Consider the following 15,811-nt stretch of genomic DNA (forward strand, 5'->3'; position numbering starts at 1 on the left):
AAAATTAAAAGGCAAATAGCAAACTGAAAAAAAAATTTGCATTTCTTATTACATAAAGGATTAACTTTACTACAGGGATTACTTAGAAAAGAAAAATGTGTACCAATAAAAAACAGGAATGACAATCATGTGATGTGCAGTGGACAAAATGAGTAATAGGAAAATTATACTTTACTATTATAAAATAAACAAGTTAAAATGACGGTTTTCTGCCCATTGAATTAATGGAGAAAATTATATGTGGTACTGAAATAAGACACTTTCATATACTCCTATTACAAAAGCAACAATTGTTCCAACTCTTCATTGGGTCATCCTGCAGTCTGTTACAGTAACCAAAGTGTCTGTACCCTTTAGCCTACGAAGAAGTAGAAATTTCCACAAAGGTGGGAGCAAATGGTAAAGTAACTCAAAGCAACCTCAGGACTAAAGACTGTTGACATTTTGCAGGCTTTCAAAAAATGTGCATGACATACTGAGATAAGCAAGGCTAGAAAAGTTTGTGCCTGCTCATGCACACACACCATGAAAACATCTTTAGGGAGTATTCTGGCTTTGCGTTTCCATGATTCAGAACAATTAGGGATGATTTTATTGGCTTTGTATTCTTCAATAATTATAAATTTTCACTGGATAATGAAGGTAACATCATATAAAATCAAACTTGATTTTAGAGGATAATTTTAAATACACTAAGGAGATGGTAATTAAAGGAAAACTGTAGTGAATCTTAGTTATTGTGATAATACAAGCTGTTACTTCCCAGTGTGTGCATTTTTATAGATGTTTGTGTTCCAAGTTTTATATATTTGCATTTTTTAAAGAGCACACACTTGAATTTTAGAAAAAATTAATGTTTGAAGCTACTTGAAAATGTTTCAGTAAGAGCAGTAATCTGAAATATTTGTGATTTTTTTCATGCAAAGTTTAAAAGCCAAGTGACTTACATGTCGATTTCATGTGTATGTTAGATTATACCTCAGGAGAACGATACTCGCTCTAGCCTGACATATAAATACATCATCCATGAAGACTCTGTACCTACAATCAACAGCAACAATGTCATCCAGGAAGAATTAGACACTTTTGAGTGGGCTTTGAAGAGCTGGTCTCAGTGTTCCAAACCCTGTGGTGGAGGTAACACTTGAACCCATTTATTCTATTAAAATGTAATTTCATATAAAAGCCAATCTTGCTTCTACTTAAGGACTGTCTCTAAAGGAGTCTACAACCTGAGAAACGCCAAACCTAACCCTCAGAAGGTAACTATCAAACATCTGACCCGAAATCTCAGAATCAGCAAAGGATAGAATCGTGTGAAACAAGGCCCTCCCCTCCAGGGTTCTTTAGGTCTTGTAGTCCCTGTTCAATGTACTTGGGTTCTCACCTTTCTTCACCTCTTGTGCTTCCCATATCTTTGCATTTCTTAATAAAAGGAGCTATTAGTTACATATGACTGTGGAACTCACTCTGCTCTGTGTCTGGAACCAGATGCTGCTCTGAATGTACATAGCACTGTATACATCCTTCCAATAATGACCCATGAGATTGGCACTGTGGTTATATAGCATTGTGTGGATGGTGAAACTAAAGCACAGGGAAGAGTAGTAATTTGCCCAGGACCCTAGGATTCAAACCCCAATAACCTGGCTTCTGAGCCCAAGCTCTTACTTGCTACATTATGCTGACTCTCTGCCTTCTCCATAGGAAATCCAGTAAGCTGTCTAATGTGTCTCTCAGTCTCTCCCATCATCCATTCTTTTATTTTGAAAAATAAACACTTTATTACCATCTGTCCCAGACAGGTCAGACAAGGCAAGAGACTATCACAAAAATGACACTAAATAATTAAGATCAAAAACACTGTTCATTGGAAGGAGTGCCTAGATCAATCATTTATAATTTAAAATCCAAGATTGTAATTCTAATTTTTTTGAAGGATCATAAAATATTTTTAGTTAATTGTTGAGAATGACACTTGCTTATGTTACAGGCTGCTTATTTGATTCAGATCCTCCCTTCTGCTGCATGTTAGAATTCTGCTTGGTCCCAAGATTCGTCACATACTCTTTAATATTTACAACATATGTTCCTTCCCCATCAGAATTCCTTTGCTGTTTGGGAAGGGAAAATTGTGACCACAGTATTTTAACTAGTTAAGTTACTTCAATTTTTCATCTGAATATTTCAGTGAAATCTTTCAGGTGAATGAATGAACGAACAATGAGCAGAATTACACTATTTACCTGAGTAAAATCCATCTGTGTCCTAATGTGCTGCCTGAAGGTAACACTGTTTGTATAATATTCTTGCCAAAAAAAGTGAATAACCTGAGTCTAATCAGGAGGAGACAGTGAAGCCTAAGTTGTTGGAAATATTTGCAGGACTTCTGGCCTCTCCAGCTCAAAAATATTAACTGTCATCAAAGACAAAAAGAATCTCTCAAACTATTTATGGTTGATAAGGGCTAGAGAGACACTACAACTAAACGCAATGTGTGATCTCTGACGGAAAACCATCACCATAAAGTACATCATAGGGACATGAGTTTTGAATGTTCTCTATGTATTGGTGTTAAAATTCCTGACCATAAGAATTATATTGTGATGCTCTGCAAAAATGTGCATCATCTTCCAAGGCTATTTTCCATGAACTTTTGGAAGTACATTAATATCATAACGAGTTTTCACTAAGTTTGTGGAATTGCATATTATGAAAAATTTCTGAGGGCTATCAAAAAATCATTACCCCAAAATTTATCTTGTAATTCCATTTCTCCACAAACTTTTTGAAGTCCCCTTGTGCCTATATATGAAATATAGTAAATGGGTGACAGTAACAAATGGTTAATCTAGAGGTAAGGCCTCCAAGCATTCATTTGGGTTTTGTAGGTTTGAAATTTTAAAAATGTACTTCTCTCAAAAAACATGTTTAGGTACACATGTGTACTTGTATAAAAATTGAAAGTGTAAACCTCCTTTATTAACTCCCTATGACCCTCTTGCATAATGTCTAAACATTTGTCTATCACTCAAGGCTTCCAGCTCCAATCCTTTCCTCTCTTCCACCCACTTCATAGATGATACTTAAGCCACCTGCAGTTTTCTATTATCATGTCCTTTGCTGTCACTCGGGTTTATTCCCTTTACCCAATACTATGTACACTTCCAGAATCCCCTCAAGGGAGTGTTATCTTGCAGGCGTTCCCTCCCCTTCCTGCAGCTAAGGTGGAGATCTTTTCCCTCTGTGTTCCTTTGGTGCCCTCTACAGTAATTTATTCACATAGCTCCATAAAATCAGGTCATTTATGTAACGTCAATGTAATTTTCATCTGTGTTTTACAGCAAACCATGTATAGTCAACTCTAGTTCATGAACAAGTACACAATTAATGTTTAATGATTTGTAATAGGAATAGATGTTTGTCCTACTGGTTAATATGTCCTGTTCCATATTGGAATGCTTGGGTTCAATTCCTGACTGTTGCTTCCTGCTAATGAACATCCCGGTATGCATCAGGTAATGGCTCAAGTGATCGAGTCCCTGCCCCCGAGCTTCAGTCTGGCCTAGCCAGTGTAGGCATTTGGGAAGTGAACCAGCAGATGGCAGCTCACACCGTATCTCTGTCACTCAATCCCTCTTATTTTTTTAATGATAAGAAGTAAAATAATATTTATTGAAGATGAGAATATATTTTTATTTAATTGGGTTAGGACATCTGGCATCCCTTGCAATCCTAGCTTATTGTACACACAGTATTTGTTGATGAATGATCAAATAGATAATAGCATGCATGTGATCATATTCCAGGTTTTCAGTATACTAAATATGGATGCCGCAGAAAAAGTGATAATAAAATGGTGCATCGCAGTTTCTGTGAAGCCAACAAAAAGCCAAAACCTATCAGGCGAATGTGCAATATCCAGGAGTGCACACACCCACTGTAAGCATTTATTGTCATCACCTAATTCAAAGCAGAGGTCTGTATGTCTTCAGTTCTGTAGTTTGAATTAATTTTTAGTCAACTCTCTGTGTACTGCTTTAAACAAGCTGCAGTTCCCTGCCGTCTACCATATCCCTGCTGCACACAATCTTTGTTTTGGTATCACCTTGGGAAATACTTCCAATACTGATAGATATCTTTACTGATATTAATACCCAGGGTTTGTACCAGGGCACTTAGCAGAATATTAAGTTTATTTTGGTGTAAAACATTTTCAAATCCATGCATAGTTTTTTCATAATATGCCTTTTTTTTTTCAGTACCTTCTTATTTTAACATATCTCTCAATAGTTGTCACATAACATGCTGTGATTATCGTTTTTTCTTGAACACTTCTAGAGTAAATGAATGTCTTGTTTTTCTTTTTTATTTTTGTAATAACAAAATATTATCATCAAAAGCTTAACGCTCCACTAAATAAAGTGTTCAACACATAACCAAAAAGACTGCAGTTGAGCCGGAAAATACGCAAGGGCTATAAATAATAATCAAATGAAAATATGTTCAACTTCACTCAGAAATTTTGAGACTCAAAAATCATTAAAAGCATAGCAGTATATAGCTAGTACCATTTTGACAAAGATTTGAAACAAAGCTTTATTACACACATGACATTAACTCTAGTCACCATATTTTGTAGTGGAGCTCAAAGCTTATTTTTTCTATCTAGCTGAATCTTTGTGTACTGTAACCAACATCTTTTCATTCATCCCCTCATCCCTACCTCAGCTTCTAGTGGCGACCACTGCTGGGAGTTCACCTATTTTAGACTCCACATGTTAGTGTGATCTGGCAGCCTTCATCCTTCACTGAACATGACATCCAGTTCCACCCATACTTTTGTGAATGGTCTTAGACTTGAAAACATTAAAGCAGTATTTTTTTTTTTTTTTTTTGATAGGCAGAGTGGACAGTGAGAGAGAGAGAGAGAAAGGTCTTCCTTTTGCTGTTGGTTCACCCTCCAATGGCCGCTGCGGCCGGCGCATCGTGCTGATCCGAAGCCAGGAGCCAGGTGCTTCTCCTGGTCTCCCATTGGGTCCAGGGCCCAAGGACTTGGGCCATCCTCCACTGCCCTCCCGGGCCACAGCAGAGAGCTCGCCTGGAAGAGGGGCGACCGGGACTAGAACCCAGTGTGCTGGCGCCGCAGGCAGAGGATTAGCCTATTGAGCTGCGGCGCCGGCCTAAAGCAATATTTTTTATTTCTGGGAGATTTTTCTTCTACTTCTTTGATAACTGCTCCTCCCACCCCATTTTTTAATTTTAATTCTTTCTTGGACATTTGTAGTTCAGCTGTAGTTTGGTCCAATTGCTGAGTTTTTCCTTTTAGCCATGATATAATTTATATCCATGAGCTCTATTTGTTGATCAAGTATTCCTTTCTCAAAGTATTTGATTCTTACTTTATGGTTGCAATATATTCTTTTATCACTTTTAAGACATTAAAGATTATTTCCAATTTCATACATTATTTTTCAGTACATTTCTTCCCTGTCCAGTTTAATTAATCAGTCCGTGTGTAATTGAGGTGTACTATTTAGTTGTCTTTTTAATTGTTTTGCTTCTTTGAAAAACTCATAGGAAGATAGATTAAGAAAAAAGATAATGTAAGTCCAAGCATTAGAAAGGTTATAAAGTATATTATTTTCCCTCTGTAGCATCTTTGGTGTTCACAATGTACCACTCCCCTAGTTTGTCCAACTGGAAGTAAAATGTATTATGGCAACCAGACTGAGGAATTTTACTCATTTTTAGAGACCTTAATAATGACTGTCATTGAACATGATTCTCAGAGGAGATATACTCTTCATAGATATAGACCCTTCTGATTACCAGATGGAATGGGTGCTCTTAAGGGCTCAGTAACCATATGTAGCCACATGTGGAGAACTGTCCAAAATGTTGTGCCTGTAACTTATCTGGAGACTGCTTGGGGGCACCCACATTGCAGCATCTCTTGGAAATGTTTCTTCTACCCATCCCTGAATGCACACTACCTTCACCTTTAGTCAGGCCCATGGAGGACCAACAAGAAGAGCTGAGTTGGCCAAACAGGATAGATGTGTCGGGGAGCCTTCACGGCAGCAACCATAGCAATAAAAGTCATCTCAGTTGGGATATTAAAACATGAATAAACTTAGAGTCCATGACAAAAAAAAAAAAAAAAAAGCAGCAGCCAAATAAGTTTATCTTGGCAAGCAACAGGTGGTTGCAAGTGTTTTTAAATTCACTTAGAGATGTTTGGCACCATTACTCACCATGGCTGGCAGTTGCCTTTGAAAACTAACAGGGCAACCTTAAGATAAGTTCAGAAACTCTGTCCTTGTAGATCGCCTTTGGGGATGGGGGGGGGGGGTGTGGCAGAGAAGGCATCAGAGTCACTCGGGCAGAAAAACAGTAGGACATTAACAACAAAAGCATGAATCCTGTTATAGTTAGAAAGGTGTTTGAGGCTCCCACTCCCAGACTGCTGCTGCCAGTCCCTCCGAGAGTAAAGGCTAGGCTTTGTAACACAAGAACATAAATATTACACATCCCAATGACACTGTCTACCCTTAACCTACTACCCCCACAGCTGGGTAGCGGAGGAGTGGGAACACTGCACCAAAACCTGCGGGAGTACTGGCTTTCAACTCCGCACCGTCCGCTGCCTGCAGCCACTCCAGGATGGCACCAACCGCTCAGTGCACAGCAAATTTTGTGTGGGCGACCGTCCCGAGAGCCGCCGGCCCTGTAACAGAGTGCCCTGTCCAGCCCAGTGGAAGACAGGGCCCTGGAATGAGGTGGGTGTGTGTAAGCATGTGTGATGTATTGAAATGTAGCATGAGTACAGGTAGGCTTTGTGTGAATTCAGAAACTGAGGCATGTTTTATAGTCACCAGAAGGAGGTAGGGAAAATTGTAGCATTTAAGAGTAGATGGGGGCTGGCGCTGTGGCTTAACAGGCTAATCCTCCACCTTGCGGCACCGGCACACCGGGTTCTAGTCCTGGTTGGGGCGCCGGAATCTATCCCGGTTGCCCCTCTTCCAGGCCAGCTCTCCGCTATGGCCTGGGAAGGCAGTGGAGAATGGCCCAAGTGCTTGGGCCCTGCACCTGCGTGGGAGACCAGGAGAAGCACCTGGCTCCTGGCTTTGGATCAGCGCAATGCGCCGGCCACAGCAGCCATTGGAGGGTGAACCAATGGAAAAAAGAAGACCTTTCTCTCCGTCTGTCTCTCTCACTATCCACTCTGCCTGTCCAAAAAAAAAAAAAAAAAAAAAAAAAAAGAGAGAGAGAGTAGATGGGAGTAAAACCAAACCCTGTTTGGGTGTTTTGTGATTAGAGGAGTATGAAAGGTAACTGATCTGTGTGACATCTTGGTTGACTTCACGGTTGTTACGGGATTAATTCCAAACCTTTACACTGAATGGGAGTCGCTCCTCTGTTTTGTATTCTCTGTAACATTTTGTCCCAAACACACACAGGCCTACCTGTGTTCAGGCTAGCTTGCCCTTTGCTTTTTTCCTATCAGATAGTCTCTCTCCTTCCCTCCAAGGCTCATCTCCACGGTCCCTGTACCACCTCCTAGGTGCTGCCTTTCCCAGCCGCTTACCTGCAGTCAGCTGGTGAGGACAGTTCTGTGGCTCCTCCTTTTCAGGCTGTGCATGCAGCAAGACCAGAGTCCTCCACTGCCCTGGACCCAGCTGGGGCCTGGCCGCTGTCCTGATGATGTTGGTGTGGTCACTTGCTGGCTCAGTGTCTGGCCACTTGTGCTGTTTGATCTCTAACTGCAGCCTCTGTTTGTGCAGTGCTCCGTCACCTGTGGGGAAGGGACAGAGGTCAGACAGGTGATCTGCAGGGCCGCAGACCACTGCGACGGTGCGAAGCCCGAGTCGGTCAGAGCCTGTCAGCTGCCTCCCTGTAACGGTACGTGTACTACCCGTGGATTTCACTGCTCCAGTAAGGTTTCCTAAACTTCAAAAAAGAAAAAAAGCAGAATTTCATTTCAGCATAAGCTCTGGATGTATGTTTGCCCTTCAAATATCCACCTAATAGAGTTCTGTAAGAACACTCTGTGGGGCAGAGCCCCCTACCATTTAATAGTCGTACCTGCCACAGCCCAGCCTGTTTCTTCAGTGGTCTGGTGAGGGCTGCATCAGACATATGTGATGAACATTCATCTGGATCCACAGGGATACGTATTTTTTGTTTTCTATCCTATTCCTTACCTGTACTGTCACATCATTGTCAAAGGCATAGCATTGCAGAGGGTTTTGAAATATTTTAGTACAATTATACAATTTCAACATGAGCATGATTGATGCCACTCAGTTTTAAAGCTGTTTCCATTCATATATAGACACTGCACATATATGCCAACCTCTGGCGTTTGCCTGACCTACCAACTTGCTGAAGTGCAAAAGCAGTGTATACTATAAATTGGTTTGCTATTTAAAAATATTTTTATTAATACAAAAAAAATGGATTTCATGCATTTCAAAGATAAAATTCTAGGAACATAAGGATATCTTCCTTCCCTCCTGCTTTTTCCTTTTAATTTTTGCAATAACATTCTTTCCATTTACTTTATAATCACAGGCTTAATACTCTGCTAAATATAATGTTCAACAAGTAAAAAGTAGAGAGCCCACTATTCCACAGAATTATAGCCAAGGGTGATAGACAGTAATCCAAAGAGGTCAATTTCTCTCTTCAAAATCACATTCATTTTTATTTTCCACATATTAGCTACCACTAATCAGAGAAAACATCTATTTGTCTTTTGCGTCTCATTATTTCATTAAGCATAAGGTCTCCACTTGCATCTATTTTGTTGAAAAAGGATTTCATTCTTATTTATGACTTAATAGTATTCCATTGTGTGTGTGTATCACATTTTCTTAATTCAGTCATCAGTTGATGGGCATCTGGGTTGACTCCGTATCTTAGCTATTGTGCTATAAACATGAGATTACTGATAGCTCTTTCATGTTATTTTAAACATACATTACATTGGATAGCTTTACTCTATTGCTGTTTGCTTCTGTTACCAGCTGTCTGTATCTCGTTCTCTGTCTCCATGTGTGTCACTCAGGGTATTCTTGCTCTCCCTCTCCAGTCTCTGCTTGTCATATAGCTATAAAAAAATGCCTTTGGGTAATGTATAACAGAAATGTATTCCTCTACGCCTGGAGGTAGAGAAGTCCAAGATCAAAGTGCCTACAGATTCAGTGTCTGATAAGGGCTTCCTAGATACTGCCTTGTTGCTTTGTCTTCCCCTGTCAAATGAGGCTAGGGAATTGCACCCAGCCTGTTTTCTAAGGGTACCAATTGCATGCACAAGGACTCCATTCTCATGCCCAAGTCACCACCCAAATGTCACCTTCTAGTTGCAGTCACCTTGGGGTTAGAATTTTGGAGGGACATAAATGTTCAGACCATAGCACCCAGCGTCTGTCTCCCAGTGCCCTTGCCTGTTCCTCTCTCCGTTTCTCCTTGGCCCACCCACGGCTCTCCATAACAACAGTTCTCCCCAATCTATGCCCAATGACAACCATAGACATTGCTTTGACATACTTAGGATACACAACTTGCTTTTTCTGTGGCTAGCAACACCAACATAAGGCATTGATTAAATATCGACATCTGCTAAGTGATACTTTTTTCTCCCCAAGTAAATTGTTTAGGAACTACTTTACAAAATATTGTATTTTTTTGAAAATCCCAAGTTTCAAGTCTTTAAACTTTGTAGTGGTAAGAACAAGCATGGCCATGAGGGGGAGACATAGGACTTACATATTAAACCTTTTACCTGGGAAAGTATATTTGCAGTCTTAAAAACCCAAGTTATACCCAAAAGAGCAAACAACTGAGGGAGAAACATTAAAGTTAACTGTCCCCATTAGATTTTATTCTTCATAGCTGGTAGAGCAGTGAGTTTCTGGAGATGTGCCCAAATGCCAGCAAGAACTGGCTTGAGGCTGCGCTCAAGCCCAGGTGCAAAGGAGGCATCAAAACTACACTGGTGATCCCACATTCCTTCTAGCTGCTTTATTGCTCTGAAATCCAGGCCCAAATGCCAATTCCAGGAGTTTTTGCGAGGTCACATATTTTACCATATTTCAAGCAAATAGGTAATACTTTTCACTAGACTCTCGCTCCAAAACTTTTTAAAAGTTTTGGGTTTCAGAGTATTTTGGACTAGGGACTCTCCACTGCGTAAAGTCTCTGCATTTATTCCAAAATCCTAAACGCCATTGGTCCCAGGCATCTCAGAGCAGGTATACCCAACCTGCGTAAGCACCAAGTGGCTTTTCGAGACCAAATGTGGGACCTTTTTCCTGAGCTGCTTAGGATGAGGCTGGAGTGGAATAAGACTAAAGTTTCTCTACTGATCAGTTTTGTCGTGTGACTCCATATTTTGATTGTGTTCTTTGTTCATTTGTAAAGCTCTCTAGATGTAGACAAATTAAATGTATTCCTTTGCTCCTGGGTTGTGTTTTTTTTTTCTCAGAATCTCTCTCCCTTTCCTCCTCCATACAGAAGTACACCCTGTCCTGAGGCCCAGGCTGTGACCCAGTCTCCACAGTGCCAGAGCACACACATGTCCAGACAGGAGACCCTCAGAAAGAATAGGTCACACTTATGAGCTAGGACTCAGACCAGGATTGAACAGGGTCAAAGCATAAGGAGTATAAGGTCAACTTAGGGCCTCTCATCAAACAGAGAAAAACATTTTCTTATTTTAAGAAGCAGGCATAGAAAAATAATTTGCAAATAATGAGGGGCTGATATTTGAGGTGACCCTCACATTTAAGGTGAAACCCACTGATGTAACTCTAAGGCATTTACAGCGTAGCTAGATGACCACCTTAGCTAATAGGAAATATTCAGAAGCGTTATCCAATTAATATTCCTACAAAGCTCAGGCCAGTACAAGTCAGCCCAGGTTTGGGAAGTGGAGGTAATCTTAGAACTCCACAAAACTGGTCATTTTAGCCAGTTACTATTGCCAGCTGACACACCTCTTTTTATTTTTCAAACTTTCAAAAAAGTATTCTTCAGTTTCTTTGGCAAGCTAAATAGTAGGTTGCTTAGCTCCCGATATGGTATTACCCAATAATATATCTTAATTTTAAGTGACTATTAAAAAATTCCACAATTTACAGTTCCTGGCATGTATTATTTGGATGTGGATCAGTCTTGCAGTGTTGCATAGCTCCAGGTGCTACTCTGAGCTCTGGCTCTGCCTGTCAGAGAGAAGTAGGACCTGGACCCATCTCACAGGCCTGCCCTGGAACAACTGGAAAACCAGTACATACTAACACTCCCATGAGCACAGGTGTTTGGATTTTTTGAAGTCCAGTTCTTATACAAGATTTTAAAATCAAAATTGTGTGGACATACAAATCAAGCGCTTTATGAGTTAGTACCCTATTAACATAAAATGCTGTCAAGTCAACCTAAAAATAGTTGGTAGTAAACATAAAGCTATTGTATTCAACTTGGAGCATATTCTCTTAATCAAAATGGAATTTTCATTTATTTTGGTAATATTGGTATATTGTCCCAATAGGTCTTTAGTAATTTTTTAAATAGAGTACTGACTACATTAAATTTAAAAGCCAGAAATAACATAAAATAATAAAAAGAGGAGGGGCTGGCACCGTGGCTCATTGGTTAATCCTCCCCCTTGTGGCACCAGCATCCCATATGGGCGCCAGGTTCTAGTCTCGGCTGCTCCTCTTCCAGTCCAGCTCTCTGCTGTGGCCTGGGAGGGCAGTGGAGGATGGCCCAAGTGCTTGGGCCCTGCACCCACGTGGGAGACCAGGAGGAAGCACCTGGCTCCTGGCTCCGGATCAGCGCAGTGCACCGGCCGTAGCGGCCATTTGGGGGGTGAACCAATGGAAGGAAGACCTTTCTGTCTCTCTCTCACTGTCTATAACTCTACCTATCAAAAAAAAAAAAAAAAAAAAGAGAGAGAGAGAGAAACAGGTTTGTGGTCAAGTGGATCTTATTTTCTCATCACTGGTCTAGGACTTCAAGGAATGACCACCATGTCCCAAGCTCCTGAGAACAGTTGTCCCTGCACATCCACAGAGGATAGGTCCCCAGACCTTCCTCAGATAATGCAGTCTGCACTTGCTGTAGCATTTGCTTATGACCTTTTACTTCCTGCCTTTTACTACAAAATATAAATGTTATCCCAATAATTCTTTTTTTTTTATTTCATAAATGTGAATTTACAAAGTGTAACTTTTGTATTGTTGTGGCTTCCCCCCCCCCAAGCTCCCTCCCTCCCATGGCCCTCCCCTCTCCCACTCCGCCCTTTATCGAGTTTCATTTTCAATTACCTTCATATACTGAAGATCAACTTAGTGTGTACTAAGCAAGGGTTTCAACAGGCTGCATTCACACAACCGCACAAGGTACAGGGTACTGTTCGACTAGTAGTGTTTTTACGTTTCATAGTAATAATTCTTAAGCTGTAAAAAAATCTGTTCCTCTTTAAAATATTTTCAGTCTACTATTAGTTGCATTTATCCAGTAGAACCCCCAACTACGAGGGCCCAACAGTACTTTGTAAATAAAGAGCTACTTAGTTCAGTGAATTCCTCCTAAATACACAGATTTCATGCAAACATTCATGCAGATAACTCTCATTGTGCCAGATTTCACCAAAATAAATTCATTAATTATGTTTATTTCTTCCCCTTTATTTTGATTTTTTGCAGATGAGCCATGCTTGGGAGACAAGTCCATATTCTGTCAAATGGAGGTGCTGGCTCGGTACTGCTCTATACCAGGCTACAACAAGTTATGCTGTGAGTCATGTAGCAAGCGCAGCAGCACCCTGCCCCCACCGTACCTTCTGGAAGCTGCTGAAACTCACGAGGATACTATTCTTAGTCCTAGTGGCCTCCCTGGATCTCTAGTGGTGCCCACCTCCTTGGTTCCTTACTATGCAGAGACCCCGGCTGAGAAGTCTTCCATGGGAGGTCCAAACACACACACTGCTTTCAGGCCAAATAGGAAACGTGATGGTGCTAACTTACCCCAGAGGAGAGCTCAGCAGGCAGGAAGCGAGACGCTGGGGCCGGGCTCAGTCCCGTCCTCCTGGCCCACCCAGAGCGGCCACCTCAGTTCAGCTTCTCAGCTGCCTGCTGCTCCCGTCCTGGCAGTCAGTAACTCAATAGGTGCTTCTTCTCAGACAAGAACCTCAAAGAAAGATGAAAAGGTGGTTAATAAGAGACATCCAGTAAGATCATCCAACTCAGAGAGATGAGAAAGTGAAGCAAAGAAGCTAGAAGTCAGAGGGAAACCTGGGCAACCTCCCTCTCCCCATGGTGCATACAGCTTGTTGAACGTGGAAATCTCCACCGGTCATCAACTCAGTTCATCTCCAAATGGAAGAACAAAAAGTGCTGGTTCACTTTGGAGTTGCTTTCATCCTCCTCTTGTTCTGCATTGACTTGTTTACTAGGATTAATTGGAAGAAAGCACCAAAGATTCTAAGCGGAAGGAAAGTCGTGAAGTATGTTGGTCACTCTCTGTAGCAGAAAAGGGACTGGAACCATTTGTGCATATCAGCTGATTTTTATTTTAAAAAAAGTTATGGTGAAAATAAAGAGATGCCAACAGTTTACATTTTAACCAGAAATTTTGAAAATGGAGCAAAGAATTCTTAGACTTGTATTCCTATTTATCTATATTAGAAATATTGTATGAGCAAATTTGCAGCTGTTGTGTAAATACTGTATATTGCAGAAATCAGTATTATTTTAAGAGATGTGTTCTCAAGTGATTGTTTACTATATTACATTTCTGGATGTTCTAGGTGCCTGTCATTGAGTATTGCCTTATTTGACATTCCATAGGTTGATTTTCAAAGCAGAAGGTTATGAAGAAGAGGTTAGAATTATAGCTACTTACAACACAAAGAAGTTCATTGTATGGTTTTGTTGAATCAACAATGTGATACCCAAATTATAGTTTTAAAAAAGAAACTTCAGATATACAGATATCGGCTTATCTGTTGCCTTCTATCTTTATAATGAAAAGGGATAAGCTTGGTATCTTGGCATACTGTTGGCCACAGGGAACAGTAAATGAACCTGTTCAAGAGATGCCATTGAGGTGTCCTATGTTCTTGTGTTCTTTTATTTTCCCATTGTTGGCACATACAGAGAGTTTTACTCCATGTACTGTAATAATCACAAAGGAAAGATATTTGGAAATAACTTATGTTGGTAGCTGCAAAAAGAATCATTGAACTAGAATTGACACTCAAATACAGTAGTGTTTTGGAAGCAGGTTCAAGAAAGCATTTGTCAAGGGTTGAGATATTTATTTTCTGCATGGTTCATATCCAAATGTTCACAACCACAATGCATCTGACTGCAATCATGTGCTAGTAATTTATGTCAGTGATTATCTTGCTCACGGTGAAGCCAGAAATGCTCTCAACAGGGAGTAGATGTAAAGTACTTGTATATAGAATTCAGAACCTAAGCTATTTATTAAAAGTCGATTTTTTTCTTGATAGTATTTTTATGTACTAAATATTTACACCAATATCAATGACATATTTTGGTAAACTAGAGAGACATAGGGATGCATGTTTTGTTCTGCTTCAATTTCTCCTGTATGAACAAAGTACCACAGCCTTCTCAAAGAGCTAAAATTGAACAAATTTGAGGTTATGCATTTTTGAAACAGTTGCAACAAAGTTGATGATTTGTTCCCCTTCGAGGAAATATAAAATATGACCTTAGCTGTCTAATGAAATAGTCAATTAGAAATTATTTTTTAAGAATGTGAAGAGGTGAGTGCTGTCAACATGATGTTTTTGAAAGGTCAGTACCAGAACTGTCAAAGATATATTATGCAAAGGAAAACATAGATCGGTTAGCTTTTCAAAGCACAGCATGCACAGACTTGCATTCTAACCATTGTAAACTACCAGGCTGAGCTGTTGACTCTATACCTCTAAAGAATCGCTGCTACTTTGTGCAAGAATTTTGAAGGTCGAACGAATGAGGCAAATTCCAGACAGTAAAAGAATCCCTGAGCCCTAACTAGAAGTTTTTTTTTTTTTTTTTCCTAAAAAATTCCCAAGAATGAAAAGAAGTTCTCTCTAGTTTACATGGGCATGCATTCATCTGGTCCCAGGGGAATGCTGAGATGTCACACACATACACCTCCCATAAAGATGTGCATATTCAGTATAATTCTGATCTCTGAGCTTTCTTTTCTACTAAGCTACACATTCCTTTTTATCAACGTGTACACTACTGATGCTGTTGTTGTATTGGGAGCATGTAGCAATAAAATCGTTAATAGATCTGGCTCTATCTAGATTTTATCATTAGTTTTGGCAGCAGGTTCTTTCCACCTACAGCTTAAGTGGCATTACATTCATTTGCAACTTGTACTTTCTCTAAAGGAGATCAAATGAAGTGGCTGTATGTCATTTTCACATCAAGGTATGTCATACTGTTTTTAAAAATAAAAAAAAAAAGAGGTTGGGGAAGGTGACTTTCTACTTAACTATGCTATGTCCCTTGGAAATTAAGGAGAGGGAAGGAGAGTAGGGCAACCATGCCAGGATGTAGGAGGAAGGGGAACTTGTGTTTTTAAAAATCTGTAATCTCAGGGTGATTTTTGTAAAAGCGTACACACAAACTTGATCACCTGACGACTGATGGGAATTCACCACTGGAAACTCGGGCGTGGAGGAGGAGGGAACATCTCAATGGAATCCCATTTATTAGCTAGTACAGAAACACGAAATCATGGTTGTTACGAGTTTGAACTGCAAAGGCCAACAAGG

General features: G+C 40.2%; 1 protein-coding gene across 5 annotated transcripts in view; it reads left to right on the forward strand.

Annotated features, from left to right (window-relative positions):
• ADAMTS3 (ADAM metallopeptidase with thrombospondin type 1 motif 3) overlaps positions 1–15,514 on the forward strand; it is a 321,081-nt gene extending 305,567 nt beyond the window's left edge. For all 5 annotated transcript variants that reach the window (XM_062198709.1, XM_062198710.1, XM_062198711.1 and 2 more), the window contains 5 exons: positions 972–1,137; positions 3,810–3,942; positions 6,575–6,782; positions 7,788–7,905; positions 12,714–15,514. In XM_062198709.1, coding sequence (XP_062054693.1) covers positions 972–1,137; positions 3,810–3,942; positions 6,575–6,782; positions 7,788–7,905; positions 12,714–13,264 — 1,176 coding nt within the window. In that variant the 3' untranslated portion in view covers positions 13,265–15,514. The remainder of the gene's footprint in view (positions 1–971; positions 1,138–3,809; positions 3,943–6,574; positions 6,783–7,787; positions 7,906–12,713) is intronic.
• The last annotated feature ends 297 nt before the right edge of the window (positions 15,515–15,811 follow it).

This window comes from Lepus europaeus, chromosome 8, assembly GCF_033115175.1.
Source record: "Lepus europaeus isolate LE1 chromosome 8, mLepTim1.pri, whole genome shotgun sequence".
In the NCBI taxonomy this organism is placed as follows: Eukaryota; Metazoa; Chordata; class Mammalia; order Lagomorpha; family Leporidae; genus Lepus; species Lepus europaeus.